Consider the following 19,262-nt stretch of genomic DNA (forward strand, 5'->3'; position numbering starts at 1 on the left):
TTAACTACTTGGCCTAGAGGGCAAAGGTTAGTGCTATGGCCTGCATGTGTCCCCAAATTCACGCACTGAAACGCCATCACCAGTGTAGAACAGGAGCAATAAACAGTGGGGCCCTAAGGAGGCAATTAGTCGGGTGAGAGTCCTTAAGAAAGGTCTCGAGGTATAGGTTCTCACTCTTCAAATAAAGGTACTAGAAGCTGTTAGCTACGGCCACCACCAGACATCAAATCTATCTGCCTGTGCCTTGGCTTTGCCTTTCCCAGCCCTCAGAATTGTGAGAAATGGGTCTCTGATGTTATAAATTACCCAGTCCACATAATTTAGTAACTTGTGATCATATGTGTAATTAAAATTTACTATGTTTTTTGTTTTGGCCCATAGACCTGGATTATAATTACCAGAACCTTTTTTTTTTTTTTTAAACTAAGCAACAAAAACCATAAGTGCATGTTTTATTAAGGTATTTGGTCATTTTTCCTTGACTCTTGAAGCAACTTTCGATCAGATTCAGAACTATAGTCTTTTGTATGTTGGGGTACTTTAGGCCTCAGAAAGGAAGTTCTCTCTCCTTCCCCTTTTCCTTCCCTGTTCCCGCTCATGCTCCCCCTTTTTATTTTTTGTTTTTTAAACTAATCCTTTCCCTTCTATAGGCATAGGAACTGAGATCTCTTTCTCAAGGCAGGTCACAGGACCTAAGAACACCCTCTAATCCTCCCCTGCTTTTCTGCCTTAGAGCCGGCCATACAAACATTCTCAACATTTGATGATCACTGTTTCAGTGGAGTGTCTGCTCCACAGAGAGACCAAGAGGAATTTGAAGCGACAGGTCTGGCCAGGCTTGGCCAGTACATCCACTTTGGATCATAACCTTTGTGTTCTAACAGTTGTGTACGCTTTAATCATGGCTATGCAACAAGGGCTCCATAAAAACCCAAAGACTGTTTTGGGAGCTGCTGGACAGAGGTTTGGTATAATGTCCCCAAGGTGAAGAACTCTCACACCAGGAGGGAAGTGCCAGGTGTGGCACCACAGGGATAGAAACTCCTGTGCAAGCTGGGGGGTGGGCGGGGCGGTGGCAGTGGTGGCGCACGCCTTTAATCCCAGTACTAGGAAGGCAGAGGCAGGCGGATCTCTGAGTTAAAGACCAGCCTGGTCTGCAGAACAAGTTCCAGGACAGCCAGGGCTACATAGAGAAACCCTGTCTCATACAAGCAAACAAACAAACAAACAAAAACAAAAGTCTGCAAAAAACGGTATCAGCATTTCCCTGAGTTCTGTGAAAACTCAAATAAAAGCTTCTTAATGGTCAAATCAGTCACTAAACTCCATTGGAATTCAGCTTTCTCCCATCGAATCCCAACAGACTAACAGGAAGTATGTTGTTTCCTCACAAACTTCAGGGGCCAGTCAGCCATAGCTTTCCTCTCTGTTGCTGACAACTGGGTGCAGACTTTAGGGCACGAGTTGTGTGACCTTTGACCCAGCCCTGCTCTTCTGAGCCCTGCACATCCCACAACTAAACCCCCCTGAGTGCAGATTGTGTTGAAAAGTTCATTAGCAAGAGACCTGTTTTATGGATTCCATTCAAATCGTGGTGTAGACAAATCTGACAGGATTAAAGAGTGCATTTCAATAAGGACCAGCTCCACTGTCTAAGGTAGCTGTGGCGCTTCATCCAGTCAGAACACAAATACAAACCGGCCATAGCTTCCTGGCACCAGGATGAAGCCAGGGTATTTGAAGGAAAGTGACCTTTTAACATAAGGAACTTTGTAAACATGACTCGTCACATTTGACAGTGTGGTGGTTTCAATGAAAATGGTCCCCCACAGGCTCATAGGGAGTAGCATTATTTGAAAGGATTAGGACATGTGGCCTTGTTGGGAGAAGTATGTCACTGGGGGGTGGGCTTTGAGGTTTCAGATGCTCAAGCCAGGCCTGGTGTCTCTCTTCCTGCTGCCTGTGGATCCAGATGTAGACCTCTCGCTCCTCCCCCAGCACCACGTCTGCCTGCTTACCACCATGACATTAATGGACAAAACCCTTGTATCTTTAAGCCAGCCCCAATGAAATGTTTTCCATCGTAAGAGTGGCTCCGTGGTTAAGAGCACTTGCTGTTCTAGAGGACTAGGTTACTTCCTGCCCCATGCCAGGTGGCTCACAAAATTGTGCACATAAACCCAGGCAGGCACACATACAAATCAATACATAAATCTTTTAAAATTAATAAAACTTCTCTAACATTACTAAAATGATTTTTGCTGATTCTAGACAGTTATAAACAGTAAACTCTAAATAAGTAAGAATTAGTCATTTCTCGTTATGACAGGGAAAAAAAAAAGTAGCTCACCAACAAAAACCCCAGTATCACATTCCCCAAATAAGGGAGTCAGAGTTCCTGGAACCTTTAACATGTTACTATGTGGGCAAGGATGACTTCGAATTCCTGATTGGGCTAGCTTTAACTCCCAAGTTCGGGATTACAGATAGGTGTCAACGTGCACAGCTTTCCGGAGATCATTTTGAAAGAGAGCTGGAGGTTGTGTGTGGATCAGCTAAAGAGTAAGAAATCACTGGGATCGTAGAAGTTGTTTTGTTTCTGGTTCTGGGAAAGTGTGGGGCAAGTAGAAGGTGCTTTCCTGGGAAGGCGGGATGAAGGATGTCTAAAGGACAGGAACTACACCGGCTGTTCTAGGAGGTTGTCTTAGTAACTGCTCTGTTGCTGTAAGGAGACACTACCGCCAAGATAATGAAGAAAAGGAAGCATTTGATTGGGGGCTCGCTTACGATTTCAGAGGGTGAGTCCATGATCATCACCGTGGCAAGCAGGCCAGCAGGGGGCTGCCTCGGTAGGTGAGAGCTTGCTTTCTTACATCCGGATGGGCAGGCAGGAGGCAGAGGAAGCTGGAATCAGCCTAGTGTGGGCTTTGGGAAACCTCAAAGCCCAACCCCGAGACACACCTCTGCTAAAGACCACGCCTCCTAATCCTTCCTAAACCGGGTAGAGCAGCTAGGGACGAATGTAAGAGCCTATGAAAGCTGTTCTCATTCAAACCACCTCAACGGTCTTCCAGGGAAGAGAGGAATTGGTTCAAAGTTAGGGCAGGGGGTACAAAACAAAACAAAAAGACCACATCTGTTGAGATTGATCAGTGAGCGCTAGAAGTTCAGCTAATTGCTGGCCTAACAGGTTGGGAACCTGTGGTGCTTGTCTAGCCTTTGTCACAGCAGGGACATTTTTTTTTTAATTTTAAAATGTTTCTTTTAATTTTAAAACATTTTTAAATTTTAAAGTATTTTTAATTTTAAGATATTTTAATGCTAAAATAATGCTGAAATCTTTGTAATTTAAAATATTTTTAGATTAAAATTAAAATATTTTAAAGTATTTGTAATTTAAAATACTTTTAAATTGTGCCAGCAGACGAGGGTTGCCGGATCCCGAGATGCGTTACCCGTGGAAGGGAGCCATCACGTGGGTGCTGGGGATTGAACCGTGGTCCTCTGGAAGAACAGATAGTTCGCTTCACTGCTGAGCCACCTCCACCCTGGGAAGTCCCTAAACCTCGACTATTTTTCTAAAATCCCAGCACTCAGGAAAATTATGCCTTGGTGCTATATATAAGAAGCACGCAGAGGTCCTAGAAGATTCTTCGTGACTTGGCAGTTGAGGCAGGGTTGTAAAAAAAAAAAAAAGAAGAAGAAGAGCTCTGAGAAAATGACTTAAGTTTTTCTATAATCTGCGCTGCTCTCCTACCCCGACAGCCTCGCTAACACCTCTGGAGGCAACGCCACCCGGAGAGAATATAAGGGGCAGGCTGTAAAGAGGCACGCCCACAGACCAATCAGAGTGCAGCATTCAATCAGGCCACCTGGTAGGCAGCCAATAGGAATGCAGTGGGCTCTATAAAAGCCGTGCTCACAAGCCATTTTGCACCCTCGAAGGAGCAGGGAAGGAAGGCGCTTCAGCAGGATGGCACGCACCAAGCAGACCGCGCGGAAGTCGACGGGAGGCAAGGCTCCACGCAAGCAGTTGGCCACGAAGGTGGCTCGCAAGAGTGCACCGGCCACTGGTGGCGTGAAGAAGCCGCACCGGTACCACCCTGGTACGGTGGCGCTGCGTGAGATCCGCCGCTACCAGAAGTCGACAGAGCTGCTGATCCGCAAGCTGCCGTTCCAGCGCTTGGTGCGTGAGATCGCCCAGGACTTCAAGACGGACCTGCGCTTCCAGAGCTCGGCCGTGATGGCGCTGCAGGAGGCCTGCGAGTCCTACCTCGTGGGGCTCTTCGAAGACACCAACCTGTGCGCCATCCACGCCAAGCGGGTGACCATCATGCCGAAGGACATCCAGCTGGCTCGTCGCATCCGCGGAGAGCGGGCCTAGACCTCACAGGCTCCTCATCCTTGCGCTGCCACCGACCCAACGGCTCTTTTCAGAGCCACCCACTAAGTCTGAAGAAGTGGTTGTAACCTTCCAGATCCCATCTCATGCCCCCTTGGTGTACGGGACAGGTTGGCTGGGAAGCCGAGGGAACGTGCAGGGATCGGACTAGTCGGGCTTAGCCGCGAACCCTTACCTGTTAACCTGCTTGGTCTGCAGTTCTGTCCCCGGTTTAACTAGGCCTTCACTTAAAAGGTGTAGTAGCCTGAATATAGCACAAAGTTGTGGGAACTGAGTCCAGCTTCCGCAGGCAGCAAATACACTGCCACCACCATGGTGTGTGTTTGCATGGCGTGCTGACTGGAAGTCTGCATTAACTCATCCAGTTGTGTTAGCTGTGCATTATTTGGATGAGGTTTAAGAGGCTGCTGGCTACTCCTCTGCGTCTAAAGTTAGCCTTTCTCCTGTGATGGAAAGCACTTCGTGCTTTATTAAACTCTAGTCTGTGTTAACTTTGCCCATCTTTAGGACGGCTAAGAAAAGTTTCCAGGGACACATCCAGAGGATCCTGTGTTGTATAGACTCCAAATTTCCATTTAGGCGAGGGAAGTCCAGCTATTGTGTTGACTGGGCCTAAGTAGTAAGCAATAGGAACCTCTAGTCCAGAAGTCCAAGAAGGTGTTTTGCCCTGAAATTTTATTCTCTGGGTGTCACTAACCTTGATTTCTCATATGCCTAGTACTGAGTAACAGGCTTCTGAATCATACAAAGAGCTGATGGTGTCCTGGAGATGATAGGCATCTGGAAACTAACCAGCCTGTGCAGAACTTAAACTGGGAAGAACCTAATTCAACTGCATAGTGGAGGCCTGAAGGGTAAATAGCATGAATATATGGCTGTGAGGTTATTACAAAAAAAACTTTACTTTTTATAGTGATCTTTATATAGAGAACTTTATATAGTGAGATCACTTATTAATGTCTTTGTTAAATACATAACCAAGGACTAGTGTTGGAATATGATTATGTTCCATTTTGTGGCCCATTGATTTCGAAGTGCTTAGTGCACTATGTTTTGGCATCGATGGTAAAAAGTACTCCTAGCAAGGGGTATGCATGAGATATTAGTATGCATCTGAAGAGTTCTGAAACCCATTAGGTCTCATTTACTCAAAACTTAAAGGCACCACGAATTTAGTTTTCGGTACTGGAGGACGTATAAATTTTAAGATGTGAGTTAATGGCTGATGATCCCTGGAGAGCCATCCAAAAAGTTTAGAATGCTCAGGGACAGCTGTCCCTTTCTCTCAAATCATCTGTACACCTAATGCTATTTAATATATGTATATATATATAGTCTGGAGCTGAGGAGAGAGCTCGGTGGGTACAGTGCTTGCTACTTAAGCATGGAGCCCTGATTTTGATTCCCAGGTCCCAGATAAAAAGCCGCATGCTGGGGACACAGAGCCCTGGGGCTTGATGGTCCTCAACTTAGTCTACTTGGCAATTGAAATCCAGTTAGAGACCCTGCCAAAAAAGAAAGATAAAGTGGGGTTATACAGACGGCAGTTAAGATGCTTGCTGCTCCTCCAAAGCCCTAGAGTTTGTTTCCCAGCACCCATCTAGGGTGGCTCCTCATCGCCTGTAACTCCAGCTCCAGGGAATCCGACACTGTCCTCTGGCCTCTGAAAGCACCCACATACATGTACACAAGTGTACTAGCAAGTGTGCACATGCAAACAATAATAAAAATTAAAAGGTGCAAGGCTCCCATGGAACAATATCCAAGGTAGGCTTCTAAATTCCACGTCTTCTAAATTCACCAACACATAAAAATAAAATACGTAAGTATGCACGTGCGTGCATGTGTGTGTGTGTGTGTGTGTGTGTGTGTGTGTGTGTTTGCTCTCTCAATATATATAAAGTTACTTTTTCTGATTTGTGAGCCCCAGGGATAGGCTGTCAGGCACTCTAGGAATGGAACTGCCCATTGACTAAGCCACATCTGGAAACTTCTAGAACTTTAGTAGAGTAGCAGAAAGAATCTTGGGACTCCTTGTGAGCCTCACCCTCTAGCCAGCCCCACCACCCTTACTGTTTAGTGGCAGGCTTCCCCAGAGCACACACAGTTGACCTCCAAGGACCATCTGCATAAAATGCTTCTCTGGACCTGGTCAGATATCACAATCTAATTGTGCTGGCATGAAAAATCACTTGAGATGTGGTACCCAGGATACACTGAGCACTCACAGTGTTCCCCTGCCTTTGGGGGTCTTCGGGGCTGAACTCAACATTCACATGGTAAAGACCTGGCTCCCATCACCTTAGAATATGACTGTATCTGTACACAGGAACTTTAAAGATTTTAAAGGTAGTTGAGATAAAGTTGTTGGGATGATCTGAGACCAAGGTGAGAGGTGTAAGAGATCAGGACACAGACACAGATAAAAACCCAGAGTCCGATATAGGGGTAAATGCTGAAAGACAAGAGAGACAAAGGAACAAGCCACAGCCACTTCTCACCTCGCCAACTCCTCAGCCTGAGAGAGGCCAAGCTCCTGTCTCTACCGCCTTATATTCCTCTCTCCACCCAGCCATATCACTTCCTGTCTCCTCCTCCCTTTGTGTGGGATTAAAGGGGTGAGCCTCCCAAGTACTGGGATCAAAGGCACGAGATACCAAATGCTGGGATTAAAGGTGTGCACCACGCTGCCTGGCCTCTGTGGCTAACTAGTGGCTAGCTCCACACTCTGATCTCCAGGTAAAGCTTTATTTGTTAGAGCACAAACAAAAATATCACCACAGTAGAATGTTGTATGGGCTGTGGGTTCATGCGGATCAAGAAGACACAGAGGCACTCTAAGGATGATATTTTTAGCCTTTCCAGCTGCTGGGGGAGTGGGGGGGTGGGGGAGTCTAGGGGGTGAGGGGGTAGCCTCTGGCAAACTGACTGACTCTAGCTTTGCAACTAGCTTTGCAAAGGGCTTTTTTTTTATTGTTACACAATTCACACCTTTAGCAAGTCAATTTCTATAACAAAACTTCTTATCTAAGCTCCCCAAAGAGACAAAGACAATGCAAATTCCAAAAGTCACAGGATATCTCAGTTCGCTGAGTCACAAAAGGCATCTCACAAAAGGCATAACAAAGCTAGGTGCTGACACTTGGGAATCAAACCAGATGCAGAATTCTTCAGGAACTCTCCCACAGTAGAACACTTGCCTAGCCTGTGCATGGTTCTGAGTTCAGTCTCTATCTACCACATCCCCTCAAACAAACAAAATAGCAGGAGTACTTATTACTCTCCTTCTTCCATAGAGCACTGGGAAGGCCTTTTCGAATTCAAAACAAGAGAATCTACGGACTTGCTGTACCTGTAAGTACAGTGGAAATTATGAGACTCTGGAGCCATTGGTCACGAGGGAAACTGTCCTGCAGAGAAAGACAGGTGATCACCAACTTGGGTAGTGAGGCGCTGGACTGGCCTCAGATCAGCCAGTTACTGGGGACCATGGCTGCCCTGTTCCGGAGACCCCATTTTGTAATGTGTCCTATCCCAACCAGATGTGTGGAAATAGACTCAGATTAGTTGCGTGGCTTGCTTGAGATGCACAGCGTCGTCTAGAGTCAGGTAGAGAATGCTGAAGTCCGATGCTTTTCCCTCCAACCTCCTGTAAGTTAATAACACAGAAAAAGACTCCAGAGAAAAAATTCCATGTGCTTGCAAATGGCACAATGCAGGTTGGACCCAGAGTGTGTTATCTGGACCTGGTGTATCCTGTGCTGTATCAAGACAACCTCAGCAACTTCTGCCTTTTCTTCAAGCCCCTCTTCCTCTCTTGGTCTAGGGAAAGCTCTAGAGTGGTCTGTGTGGCAGTCTCTTCTAAGAGCCCTTTCTATTTCTTAGGGGAACTCAGCCTACCCTTTTGTTTTCTGTATGTTAGGCTGCAGTGGCATCTAGGACTTGCTGGCCCTTGATGGTCCTCTCCCCTGGGCTGCTCAACTCCTAGATAGGACACAGGAAATAGGACTTTGTATTTTATATACAGACCATTTACAGTGAACTGGTTAAGAGCACTTGCTGCTCTTGCAGAGGACCTGAGTTCAGTTCCCAGTGCTCATATCATAGGGTAGCTCACAACTACCTGTAACTCCAGCTCCAGGGGCTCCACATCTGGCCTCCATGGGCAATGCATTTATATATATATCCACTACATACATTAAGATGGACATGAGGTCCCTGTGCACACACATAGCAATAGAGAAATCAGAATTGTTAAACATGCATGCTCTCCTCTTCAGTGGAAGAGATTTACACCTGTTTCACCCAGAAGGCTGGGAGTGGACATTGTTTGTAGTTTGGTAATCCTTGCTAATTCTGCAGATACAGGCTTCACCCCAATTCCCCAGCCTCCTGAGCATTGTTTCTCAGTCAATAGAACCCTTTCTTATGAAAGAGATTGTCAGCACTTTGCAAAAGGATGTACTAATGTCTTAAGCTTTTTTGTGATAGTTGCTACAAGGGAATTTTTTTCCAAAGTTACGCTGTGCTTAAATATGTCAAAAAAATAAACCACTTTGGAGACAGACTCCAGAAGTTTGAACCAGCCTGGCTAAGTCATGCTGAACTGGTTTCCTTCTTGCCTCTCATAGTTGATCTTCCTGCCAGTCGCAGAGTTTGCGCCGACCCACGTGCATACACACACACAAAAAATATAAAAATACATCTTAAAAACAAAACCACACCTGTCGTCACTCAGTTTCCGCTGCTGTGACAGAACGCCTGAGGTAATCACCTCCAAAGGTGGAAAGTTTATTTCGGATCGTGATTTTTAGAGGTTTCAGCATGGCTGACTATTGCTTTGGGGTTCATGGTGACACTGTTCATCATGAGCATGTGACAGGAGGTCACCCCACGGAGGCAAAAAGAAGAGACAAAGTGGCTACCATTCTAATCCCCTTCCCAGGCACACCCAGATGTTCTAACAGCCTTCTACACGGCTCCACTTCCTGAAGCCTCTACCACGTCTTAATAGTGCCACACCACGGCGGCAAGGCCCTCAATACATGGCATTTTAGAGGTCATCCCAATACAATCATAACAAGTACACATGGTGTAGCGTATAATACAGATTACACCGGTAGGTAAGTTATCATGTGTTGTTTATATTTGCTGAGAGCTGACACTCTTCAAGTGTCCGCTATGACTCCATGCCACAGGCTAGCCCCTAATCCTGGGACAGGGAGAAGGGGGAACAAACAACCCATGGCATTAAAACACTGTGAGGAAACACAGCTAGAGGAGAAGCTATTTCCAGCAGAGGTTACTGTTGTTTATCCCATGGCATAAAAATTCCAGCAGCAGTGGACTGGCGAGGTGGCTCGGGAGGTAAAGGAGCTTGTTGCCAAGTCTGCCAACCTTTGTTTGATCCCCAGGACCTACACGGACGGAGAAAACCAATTCCTGCAAGTATTTTTGTTTTTATGACCACCACACGTGTGCCATGGCACTCACTCCCCCCACGCACATATACAATTAAATAAATGTAATAAAAAAAAATAAGTTTAAAATGCCTACAGTGTAAACAAAAGGCTGGAGGTTTGTCCATAGATGAAAACATTCTGCTCTGCCAGAAAAATCTCTCAGTCAGGAACTTCAGTAGTTAGTGAGATCAGCAAGATGCTATCTATGCAGTTGACATGGGGAGTAGGGGGCTGGGAGGGTGGCAGGCTGGGAGGGTAACTGGGTGGATGGTGATGGGAGGTGGAGGGTGACGGGGTGGGAAGGTGACGGGGTGGGAGGGTGATGGGCACCTAAGGCCATCAGAAGAAGGCAGGGCTCAGCACCAGGCATCCACTGCTACTCTCCTGTACACATCTGCTGTACACATCTGCCAGGGAGGAGACCGCCCAGGATACATGCCAGTCCAGCCAGCTCTGGGAAAGCCAGTGATCCACACCTATTGCCACCCTCTCCACAGAGAGCCCAGGCTGCCTAGCCATGCGGACGGCGTCCTGGTGCTGCTCAGCCTTCCAGGGAGCGGATCCTCGCCTCTTCTTTTTCCTTTGCCCCAGTCACACCAGCCTCACTCAGCTTTATCTGGCCAGTCAGTTTCTCAGCTGGACGGAGACTCCAAGCATGCTGGGCCGCTGGAACAAAGCCACCCTGACAACCCCTTTGGTGGTGCCCACCTGGAGAAGCTGAGGCAGGAGCCTGGCAGGGGTTTCAGGACAGCTCGCGCTACACAAGCCAGACATTCTCACCAACAAAATCCTGCAAGCGCTGGCAGGAGCCTTCCCTACCTTCCACGGGCACAGCTGCTCTCTTCCTCCCTGGCCTAGGTGCTGACAAAGCAGGAGAGTTGGGGTTGGCAACTCCAACCCCAGGCCCAGGCTCCGTCCTTAACCGCCCAGCCCCAGCTACTTCTCCTCCTCTTCTTTTCTTTTTCTTTTTCTTTTTCTTTTTTTCCCTCTTGGTTTTTTGACACAGGGTTTCTCTGTGTAGCCCTAGCTGTTCTGGAACTCACTCTGTAGACCAGGCTGGCCTCAAACTCAGAGATCCACCTGCCTCTGCCTCCCGAGTGCAAGGATTAAACGCGCGCGCAGCTGTCCCCGCCCCTTTCTCGCTGGTCCCACCCCTCACCAGCCAGGCCCCGCCTCCCCGCGTCGGGGTAGCCGCCTCCAGCCCCGCCCCCGCGGCACCTTCGCGAGGCAACCCGCCTGCGTGCGTTGACGCCACAAAGCCCCTGTGCCTCTCCCAGTACTGTGGCGCAAACCCGGCCTTTCCCCGAGGCGGCGCACCCGGCCCTGGCACCTGGCGCGGTGCAAAACTCCTTCCCTGTGAGTACTGTCCTGCACCCCCGGGGCCGAGGCTCTGGGGCCCCGCCGGCCCTGGTTCGCAGTGCTCCCCGATCTCAGCCAGCCATCCTGTCCCCAGCATAGGTCACACTTGGAGCCGGGGGCTTCCACTGTTGACCACGCTAACTACGGAGGCCTCCTAGATGGAGCCCTCATGGACAAAGGGCTGTAGGTGACCCGGAGCCTTGAGGTCCACCTCTACCCCAGCGGAGCCAGGTCCTGCTCGCCTTCTTGCCCACATCCTCCGCACCCTCCGCCCCATTCTGACCTGGTGGTCAGCGGTGCATCCCGCAGGGCTCGGGAAGAGCCGATGCCCTGTGCTCCGCTCACAGAAAGTTCAGATGACATTAACGTGGCAGCCACTCCGGAATATCTGAAAAGGCCTTGACTTTAAGGATTGAGAAGAGGGGAGCAGAGGGGAGCACTGAGTAAACCTCACTTCTGAACTCTCAATAATGAAACAGGATGAGGCAATTCAGGGTCTCCACTGCCTGGGGTAGGACTCCAGGGGTGCCAGTGCATTCATTGTACGTGTGTTTATAAACGTGTGTGTATGTGTGGTGTGTGTGTGTGTGTGTGTGTGTGTGTGTGTGTGTGTACTTGTGTGCCTGTGCATATGTGTGTTGTATGTGCTTGCAGAGTGCATCCATGTTCACGTCTCTGCTTGTCACTGCGTAAGTGTGCTTGCACATGTTTTCTGTGTGGATATGTTCTTGTATAGTTGACAAACACGTTTGCCCGTGTGCAAGCTTGTACGTACATGTGTGTCTACATGTCTACACATAGCCCCCGTATTTATGTCTGCATGTGTTCGTGCGTCCGTGTGTCTGCACGGAGCCCCTCTGTGTATTTTGTGTCTTTTCTGAATTGCACCTTCACTGAAAGGATCTCCACTCCTTTCCGAGTGTCTCTGTGTTACCAGGGATTTGTTCACGACATTATTCTGACATCTGACTCTATTGCGGCGGTCCCGGCGCAGGGGTAGGGCGTGCCTGCAAACGCAGAGCAGCTGGGGAGTCCCAGAAGGAATGGGAAGGAGCTAGCAGCTGAGCTGGCCTAGGGACCAAGTCCAGCTCAACCGTCGAGGTTCAGGGGTCCGGCTAGCATTTGTTCGGAGTGTCTTTGTGCCCCACGTTTGGACACCAGCTTTTGTCCTCATCCGGGAAAGAGCAAGACAGGAAGCATGCACAGGGCCCTGGGGCCCAGGAGAGCTGGCCAGGGCAACAGTTCTGTGATTCTGCCTGCCAAGGGGTTACAGTGGAGACCTCCCCTTGTTTCTGCCCCAGGAGCCATGGATGCGGTGGAACTTGCCAGAAGGTTGCAAGAGGAGGCCACATGTTCCATCTGCCTCGACTACTTCACTGATCCTGTGATGACCGCCTGTGGTCACAACTTCTGCAGAGAATGCATCCAGATGAGCTGGGAGAAAGGCAAGGGCAAGAAAGGGAAGAAGAAGCAGAAGAGCTCCTTCCCCTGCCCCGAGTGCAGGGAGATGTCCCCTCAGAGGAACCTGAGGCCCAACCGCCTCCTGACAAAGGTGGCCGAGATGGCCCGCCAGCACCCTGGGCTGCAGAAGCGAGACCTGTGCCAGGCACACCAAGAGCCCCTTAAGCTGTTCTGCCAGGATGACAAGAGCCCCATTTGTGTGGTCTGCAGGGAGGCCCAAGAACACCGGCTGCATCGGGTGCTGCCTGTGGATGAGGCTGCGAGGGACTATAAGGTGAATGCGAGATCAGGGCCTCCAGGTCCCGGAGGAGCCATGGTCAGCACTGGCAAAGTATGCCAGGGCCGGTGACCCCTTGTTGTTGTGGGGAGAGAGAGTCCTGTCAAGTTGGTGTGAGAAAATGTAGAGCTTCAGTTCATAGGAAGAGCGATGCTGCTGCTGCAGGGGGGGGGGGGGGGGGGGGGGGGGGGATGAGTCCTGGGGAAAAGCCACAATAGGAGTGTAAGTAGGTTGGAGACCAAGCAACATGGAGGAAGTGCCCTTTGCCCCAAGATAAAAAATAGGTGTGTGACTGATCTTCATGTTCCCAAGGGGTGGGGGGGGAGTCTATAGTAGCCATGTTTATTAATGAGCGATTTAATTAAGTGTATAGCAAGCAAAAGCATACACAATGAGTACCAGACAGAAGCAGCAGAGAAATGTGAAATGCCATCAAATGAGTTTACAACGTCCAGGGGAGACAGTTGAGGGAGGAGCCTGATCAAGGAGCCAAAGGCAACGCGTCAAATCCGGGACTTAGAAACACCAGCAGAATTGACTGGGGAAGTCGAGGCAGCCAGCTGGAGGGTTTTTATTTTGTTTTAACTGAGCTGTCTCTCCGTGGATGTTTCTTGTGAGGGAACTTCTGGCCTCTCCTTTCCACTGGATGCATTTTCACAGCACAGGATAAACAGCAGTAACCTCTGTGCAAAGTGGCTTTGTCTTCTAGCTGTTCCCAAGGGCACATTTTTATTCCGGGGCTATTTCGCTGTTTGTTTGTTTTCCTACTCATTGCAGAGTTGGGGAGGAGCCAATCTGAGAACAGGGGCTTACAGGAACATTTTGAGACAAATGTGTCTGAGTGTAAAATAGGTGCGTGGCGACCCTGCTTCCAAAGCCAGCTGTTCAGTGAGTTCAAACAGCACGGACAATTTACTAATATAGTGTATATTACAGTGATCTAACCTCCAAACCCAGGTCAGGAAAGGCTCCTTTTCTGAACATCTCATGGGCTCTAACTCAGGGCCCATGGCCTGACTCAGCCACTGGAGTGGGAAGCCGGTACCTTCAGTCATCCATTTTTACTTCCCGACTGAAGATCATTTGCTCGGGTGTGTTGTGTTCTGAATGCCTCACTGCTGAATCGATTTGGTTTTGGTTTTTGCTCTGTTTTGTGGGGTGGGGACTATCTGGTTCCCTGAGCTCCTGTAAGATGGTCTCTTGGGCCATTGCAGCCTGAGAGACCCCAGTCCAGACACAGACAGAGATGGGATTGTGGGACTGAGGACTGTGCTTGTGTGTCCAGGTGAAGCTGGAGGAAGACATGAGGTATTTTCGGGAGGAGATGGTCAAGACAGAGTCACTACAAGCCAAGGAGGAACAGAGCTTAATTGAGTGGCAGGTATGTGCCCAATGGCTGCCATTCCACCCTGTGTGTCCATAGCCATCCTCCTCTGCGACAGGAAGTGCCTTTCACATTGGGAGGCTTCAGGGAGGAAAAACATTCCTGTGCTTTGTAGGTTAGTGGCTGACCTGGGAATTAAGTCTACACAAGATAGGCAAGCAGGCTTTTAAAAGATGGTTTTAATGATGGTGAGGATGGGCCACAAACAAAAAGTGAACTTCAGGTGATGGAGCCTTGAACATGTGAAGTTCGTCAGAGGACAAAATTACAACACATTTAAAAGTTTTTGTTTGTAGACAGGGTCTCCATAAACTATTGAGGTCAGCCTTAAACTCATAGGCTTAAATGATCCTCCTGCCTCAGCCTCCCAAATAGCTATGACAATAGGCGTTCACCACTACACCTGGCTAAGTTCAGATTTTTTTAATTATCTTCATTTTGCCTGCATGTGTTTATGGAAAAACGTGCATGCAGTTCTAGGCAAGACCAGAAGAGGGCATCGGACTTCCTAGAACCGGAGTTAAAGATGGATGGATGTTAGCCACTATTTGGGTGCCAGGAATCAAACCCTGGTCCTCTGGAAGAGCAGGCAGTGCCCTTAACTCCATCCCCCTTTTAAAAGAATTTCTTTTATTATTCAGACAATAAATAGCTCTCTTTATTTATTCTAGAATCAGGCAATGCACCCACAAAATAAATGTGGGCTGCACCTTTGATTTTAAAGACTGAGAAGGGCTGCAGTTTGCCATTCCATTTCAGAGTTATCTTCCGTGTAAGGTGGGATCAGGGAAACAATAGGAAGGAGACTACTTGGCCAACAGCTGGTCATCTTGTGGTACTGTTGGACAAGGATTGACTTCTCCCTCTTCACAGGAAATGGCCTGCTTGGGGGGTTGGGCTTGTTGGTGCATATGTGTGACCCCAGAACTCAAGGAGGCAAAAGCAAGATCTGTTCGTTCAAGGTCAGCCTAGAATATATAGCCAGTCCCAGGCCACCCAGGGCTACCTGGGAAGATAAGTACATCTCACACACACACACACACACACACACACACACACACACACACACACACGGTGGGGGGAAGGGAGGGAGGGGCCTGTTTGGGAAGTTTAGCTGTTATTTGTGAAATTCTGATTTCTTAGGAGTTTTGGTCAACAGCTTTAGGAACATGGGTAACTCCAGTCTGACTTTTAGCCTGGTCATTAGGAGCTCCCTGTCCTTTTTATGAGTCATGCCTGTGTCCTTCCTTGAGGTGGCATGTTCTGAACCCACCCACGCCAGGACACGTAGACATCTGACCATGTGGATGCTGCCAATCAGGGTCTGATCTGTTAGGGTGTGATGGGGACCTCTGTCACCACGTGTCCAGAATTGCTGTGTGGCAACCTTGAAGGAAAGCCATCCTTTCTGGACACATCTCATAGCCAGGGGGCGGGGCGGGGGGCTCCCCACTCCCACAGGAGAAAGTGAAAGAGCGGAGAGAACGTGTCCTGGAGGAGTTCCAGAAGGTGGTCCTGTTCCTAGTGGAAGAAGAGCGCAGGCTTCTGCTGGTCCTGAAGAAGGAGGAAGACGATATCTTAGGGAGGCTGCAGGACAGCAAAACCTCCCTGGACCACCAGAGCCGCTCCCTGGACCGGCTCCTGCTGCAGCTGGAGGAGCAGAGTCAGCAGGAGCCCCTGCAGATGCTGCAGGTGAGGCCGGAGGATGCGGAGGGTCCTTGGGATTATCCCCATGCTGCCACAAACCTGTGGGTTCACCATGAGGTGGGGCATGGCCTGAGGCTGTGCCATGAGGTGGGGCATGACCTGAGGATGTGCCATGAGGTGGGGCGTGGCCTGAGATTGTATGCTCAGCCCAGCAGCCTGCAGATGACACATGTGCATGAGGCTGACAGGATGGGCTGGCCTGAGGGTGCCATGATCCCTAATGTATGCTCAGCCCAGCAGCCTGCAGAACACATGCAGGCTGACAGGATGGGCTGGGCTGAGGGTCACCTCCCCATCCCATCCCAGTGCCGAACAGCAAACATCTCACATTGCCCACCAGTAGATACACACACACACACACACACACACACACACACACACACGCATGCTGAGGGAGAGACAATAAATAAAATACATTTTTAAAAAAGAGGCTTGTTTTACCCCGGAGTTCTGGAAGTCCGAGAGCATGGTCCTGCCAGCTGCTCTCTTCTGGGGAAGGCCCTGGGACAGAGGGCCGGCCAGCATCCGCCAGCATGAATGAGGCAGGCCAACTTCTGCACATCCCTTTCTCATCTCCGCTCACCCTGGTGACCTGTGACCTAATTACCTCTTAGAGACCCGCGCTGTGACTGCTCAGCCTGCGACACTAGCAATTCAGTTCCAACCTGGTTTTGCTGAGAACATACCACATCCAGACAAGGCAGTGGACCACTGGGAAACACTTAGGGATGCAGATATTTTCCAGGCCAGGACGTTAATGGTGCTTGAGAAGTCTGTGGATCCTGGGTTTCTAGAAAATCTCTAGGGACCCTAGGTTCACCCTCAACCCACCCACCCCCCTCCTCAAACCATGCCCACTGTGCTCCCTGCCCTTTTTTCTCTGCCCCATTGTTCTGTGCACCTTAACTGGATCTGCAGCTGTGAGTCCAGAGAAGGAAACTCCGGACCCTGCCCTCCTCACCCACACCTTAACCTCCCTAATGGCTTCGTTTATGCTCAGCCTGAAAATATTGAAGGGGAAATCCGGAAAGTACACAACCCTTAAGTTTTAAACTGCATGCTGTTCTGAGGATATGCAGATAAAATCCACCTGGGGTGTGAACCACCCCTTCGTTCACTACACCTATGCTGTGTGTTATCACCAGTAACTGTCTTGGCTATCAAAGCTATAGTGTGTGTGTGTGGGATGGGGGATCTGTGAGTGAGCAAAAGTAACATTTAGTTAATAATGGCTCCAAAGCACAGGAGCAGAGAAGCTGGCCATTTACATGTGCCACAGAGAAGCTTTGAGCAGCCTCCTCTAAGGGAAGCTCTGTGCAAGTCATGTGCTAGGGTTGCTCAAATGGGTGGGGGTGGGGCACACAGGAGAGTGCATTGTTAGGGGTGGTTCTATTCTATTATGTTAGCTTTTTCCTGTGCCAGACTCATAAACTGCATCATATATACACATACATACACAAAAGCATGGTATGCACAAGGACTGCTGGTCCATGGCTTACTTGCCTCAGAGGAAGTACTGGGTAAAGAGCTGGGGGAGGGGAGGGGCTAGCTCCGTGGTACCCTGCTTGCTGAGCAGAGGCCCTGTGTTCTGTCTCCCCTACTGAAAAGGTAAGGGTTGCAGGTTTCCCAGAACTTGCCACCTCCTCTCTGCCGACCTCAGGCTTGTGACCGTGGACCGAGAAGATGCTTTAGGGTCTGCCGAGTGGAGGGGAAGGGAAGATCCATGGAGTGTATGAACCTGTTGTCTGGGAAGGGAATGTCTCAAAGTAGTGAGCAACAGAAGTAACTCAGATCCTGACCGGCGGGACCAGCTCTTAACCCTCTTCCCTGTTGTTTGCAGGATATGAAGGACACCTTGACCAGGTACTCTGTCACCCTCAGTAGAGGTGGTGGTGGAGGTGGGTGAGGGAGGGCCACATGGAGAGCCCCGGAGCACATGAGACTGTGTTCCCTGGAGGAAGGAGAGCCTCAGTTTGCAGTACCCAGAGGTGGTCCTCCCCGTGGCTATCAAGACTGTGTGCAGAGTTCCAGGACAGATAGAGGTGCTCAAAAGTTTCCAAGGTAAGTGGAGACCCAGGTCTCCAATCCTGAATCTCAGTCCTCTGGGCACTGTTCTGCCTTTGGATGCCACGCAGGAACTGAGCTACCGACTGGAGATTAGTCTCTTAAACTGTACTTACATCTTTCCAAGTCTGACCCTCTGCTGATTTAAGCTTGCCCCAGTTAGCCCTCGTGACTCACCATCAACATCCATGGGGGTTTGGAGTGTGGAACCCTTAGGTAGACCCAATTCTCAGCTGGGACTGGCGGAGGGAAGGCTTTTGAGTGAATATGAAAAAGAACCACTTGACCACCATGCCCCACCCACGCCTATCTTGAGGGTTCTGGCCCTTCCACCTTTGACCTTGAATGACCCCTGCTTATCTCTGTCCATCTGGACCCTCTGCAGAGGACGTGGTGCCGGACCCCAACTCAGCGTACCCCTATCTCCTCCTGTACGAGAGCCGCCAGAGGCGATACCTGAGCCCACCACCAGAGGGCACCGCCCCCTACAGCAAGGACCGCTTCGTGGCCTACCCCTGCGCTGTGGGACAGAAGAGCTTCTCCTCTGGACGGCACTACTGGGAAGTGGGCATGAATCTCACCGGGGATGCACTCTGGGCCTTGGGCGTGTGCAGGGACAACGTGAGCCGGAAGGACAGGGTGCTTAAGTCCCCGGAAAATGGGTTCTGGGTAGTGCAGCTCTCCAAAGGGAAGAGGCACTTGTCCCTGCTCCCCGACTCCACTCAGGTCACACTCACGGAGCCCCCCACCCACATGGGCATCTTCCTGGACTTCCAGGCCGGGGAGGTGTCCTTCTACAGTGTGAACGACGGGTCCCACCTGCACAGCTTCTCCCAGGCTGCCTTCCCTGGGCCGCTGCTGCCGTTCTTCTGCCTGGGAGCTCCCAAGTCAGGCCAGATGGTCATCTCCACAGTGACCATGTGGGTGAAGGGATAGAGGCTTGCAGCCAGGCAGAGTAGTCACTGGGCGGGCCCTGGCTCCCCAGAAGGCAGGGCGCTTCACCATCGTGGCTACCTACCCAGGCTTTCTCTGGGGCGCTAAGAGCCAATACCTGTGCTGGCAGGGCAACTTCCCGAAATACAATCAACGATTAAAATGCTCAAATACGAACCGACTTTTGAGAAGATACTAAATAGGGGTAACTTT

The 19,262-nt window shown here is 49.8% G+C and overlaps 2 protein-coding genes across 2 annotated transcripts; both read left to right on the forward strand.

Annotated features, from left to right (window-relative positions):
• The first annotated feature begins 3,424 nt into the window (after positions 1–3,424).
• LOC114683008 (histone H3.1-like) lies at positions 3,425–8,272 on the forward strand. The gene is made up of 2 exons (XM_037201036.1): positions 3,425–6,681; positions 7,699–8,272. The coding sequence occupies exon 1, from the start codon at positions 3,974–3,976 to the stop codon at positions 4,382–4,384; it is 411 nt and encodes a 136-aa protein (XP_037056931.1). The 5' UTR covers positions 3,425–3,973; the 3' UTR covers positions 4,385–6,681; positions 7,699–8,272.
• Positions 8,273–11,111: 2,839 nt separating this feature from the next.
• Trim17 (tripartite motif containing 17) lies at positions 11,112–19,230 on the forward strand. Its single transcript, XM_028857139.2, has 7 exons — positions 11,112–11,220; positions 12,525–12,958; positions 14,247–14,342; positions 15,807–16,037; positions 17,893–17,915; positions 18,010–18,113; positions 18,502–19,230. Exons 2-7 carry the CDS (start codon positions 12,530–12,532, stop codon positions 19,050–19,052), a joined length of 1,434 nt encoding a protein of 477 aa, XP_028712972.1. The 5' UTR covers positions 11,112–11,220; positions 12,525–12,529; the 3' UTR covers positions 19,053–19,230.
• The last annotated feature ends 32 nt before the right edge of the window (positions 19,231–19,262 follow it).

The sequence above is a fragment of the Peromyscus leucopus genome, chromosome 8b (assembly GCF_004664715.2).
Source record: "Peromyscus leucopus breed LL Stock chromosome 8b, UCI_PerLeu_2.1, whole genome shotgun sequence".
NCBI lineage: Eukaryota > Metazoa > Chordata > Mammalia > Rodentia > Cricetidae > Peromyscus > Peromyscus leucopus.

Bases quoted from the DNA above. Each gene is read 5' to 3' on its own strand.
- LOC114683008 (XM_037201036.1), top strand. From the start codon at position 3,974: ATGGCACGCACCAAGCAGACCGCGCGGAAGTCGACGGGAGGCAAGGCT.
- Trim17 (XM_028857139.2), top strand. From the start codon at position 12,530: ATGGATGCGGTGGAACTTGCCAGAAGGTTGCAAGAGGAGGCCACATGT. The intron at 12,959-14,246 runs GTGAATGCGAGA...TTGTGTGTCCAG, and splicing joins AGGCTGCGAGGGACTATAAG to GTGAAGCTGGAGGAAGACAT. The intron at 14,343-15,806 runs GTATGTGCCCAA...CCACTCCCACAG, and splicing joins AGAGCTTAATTGAGTGGCAG to GAGAAAGTGAAAGAGCGGAG.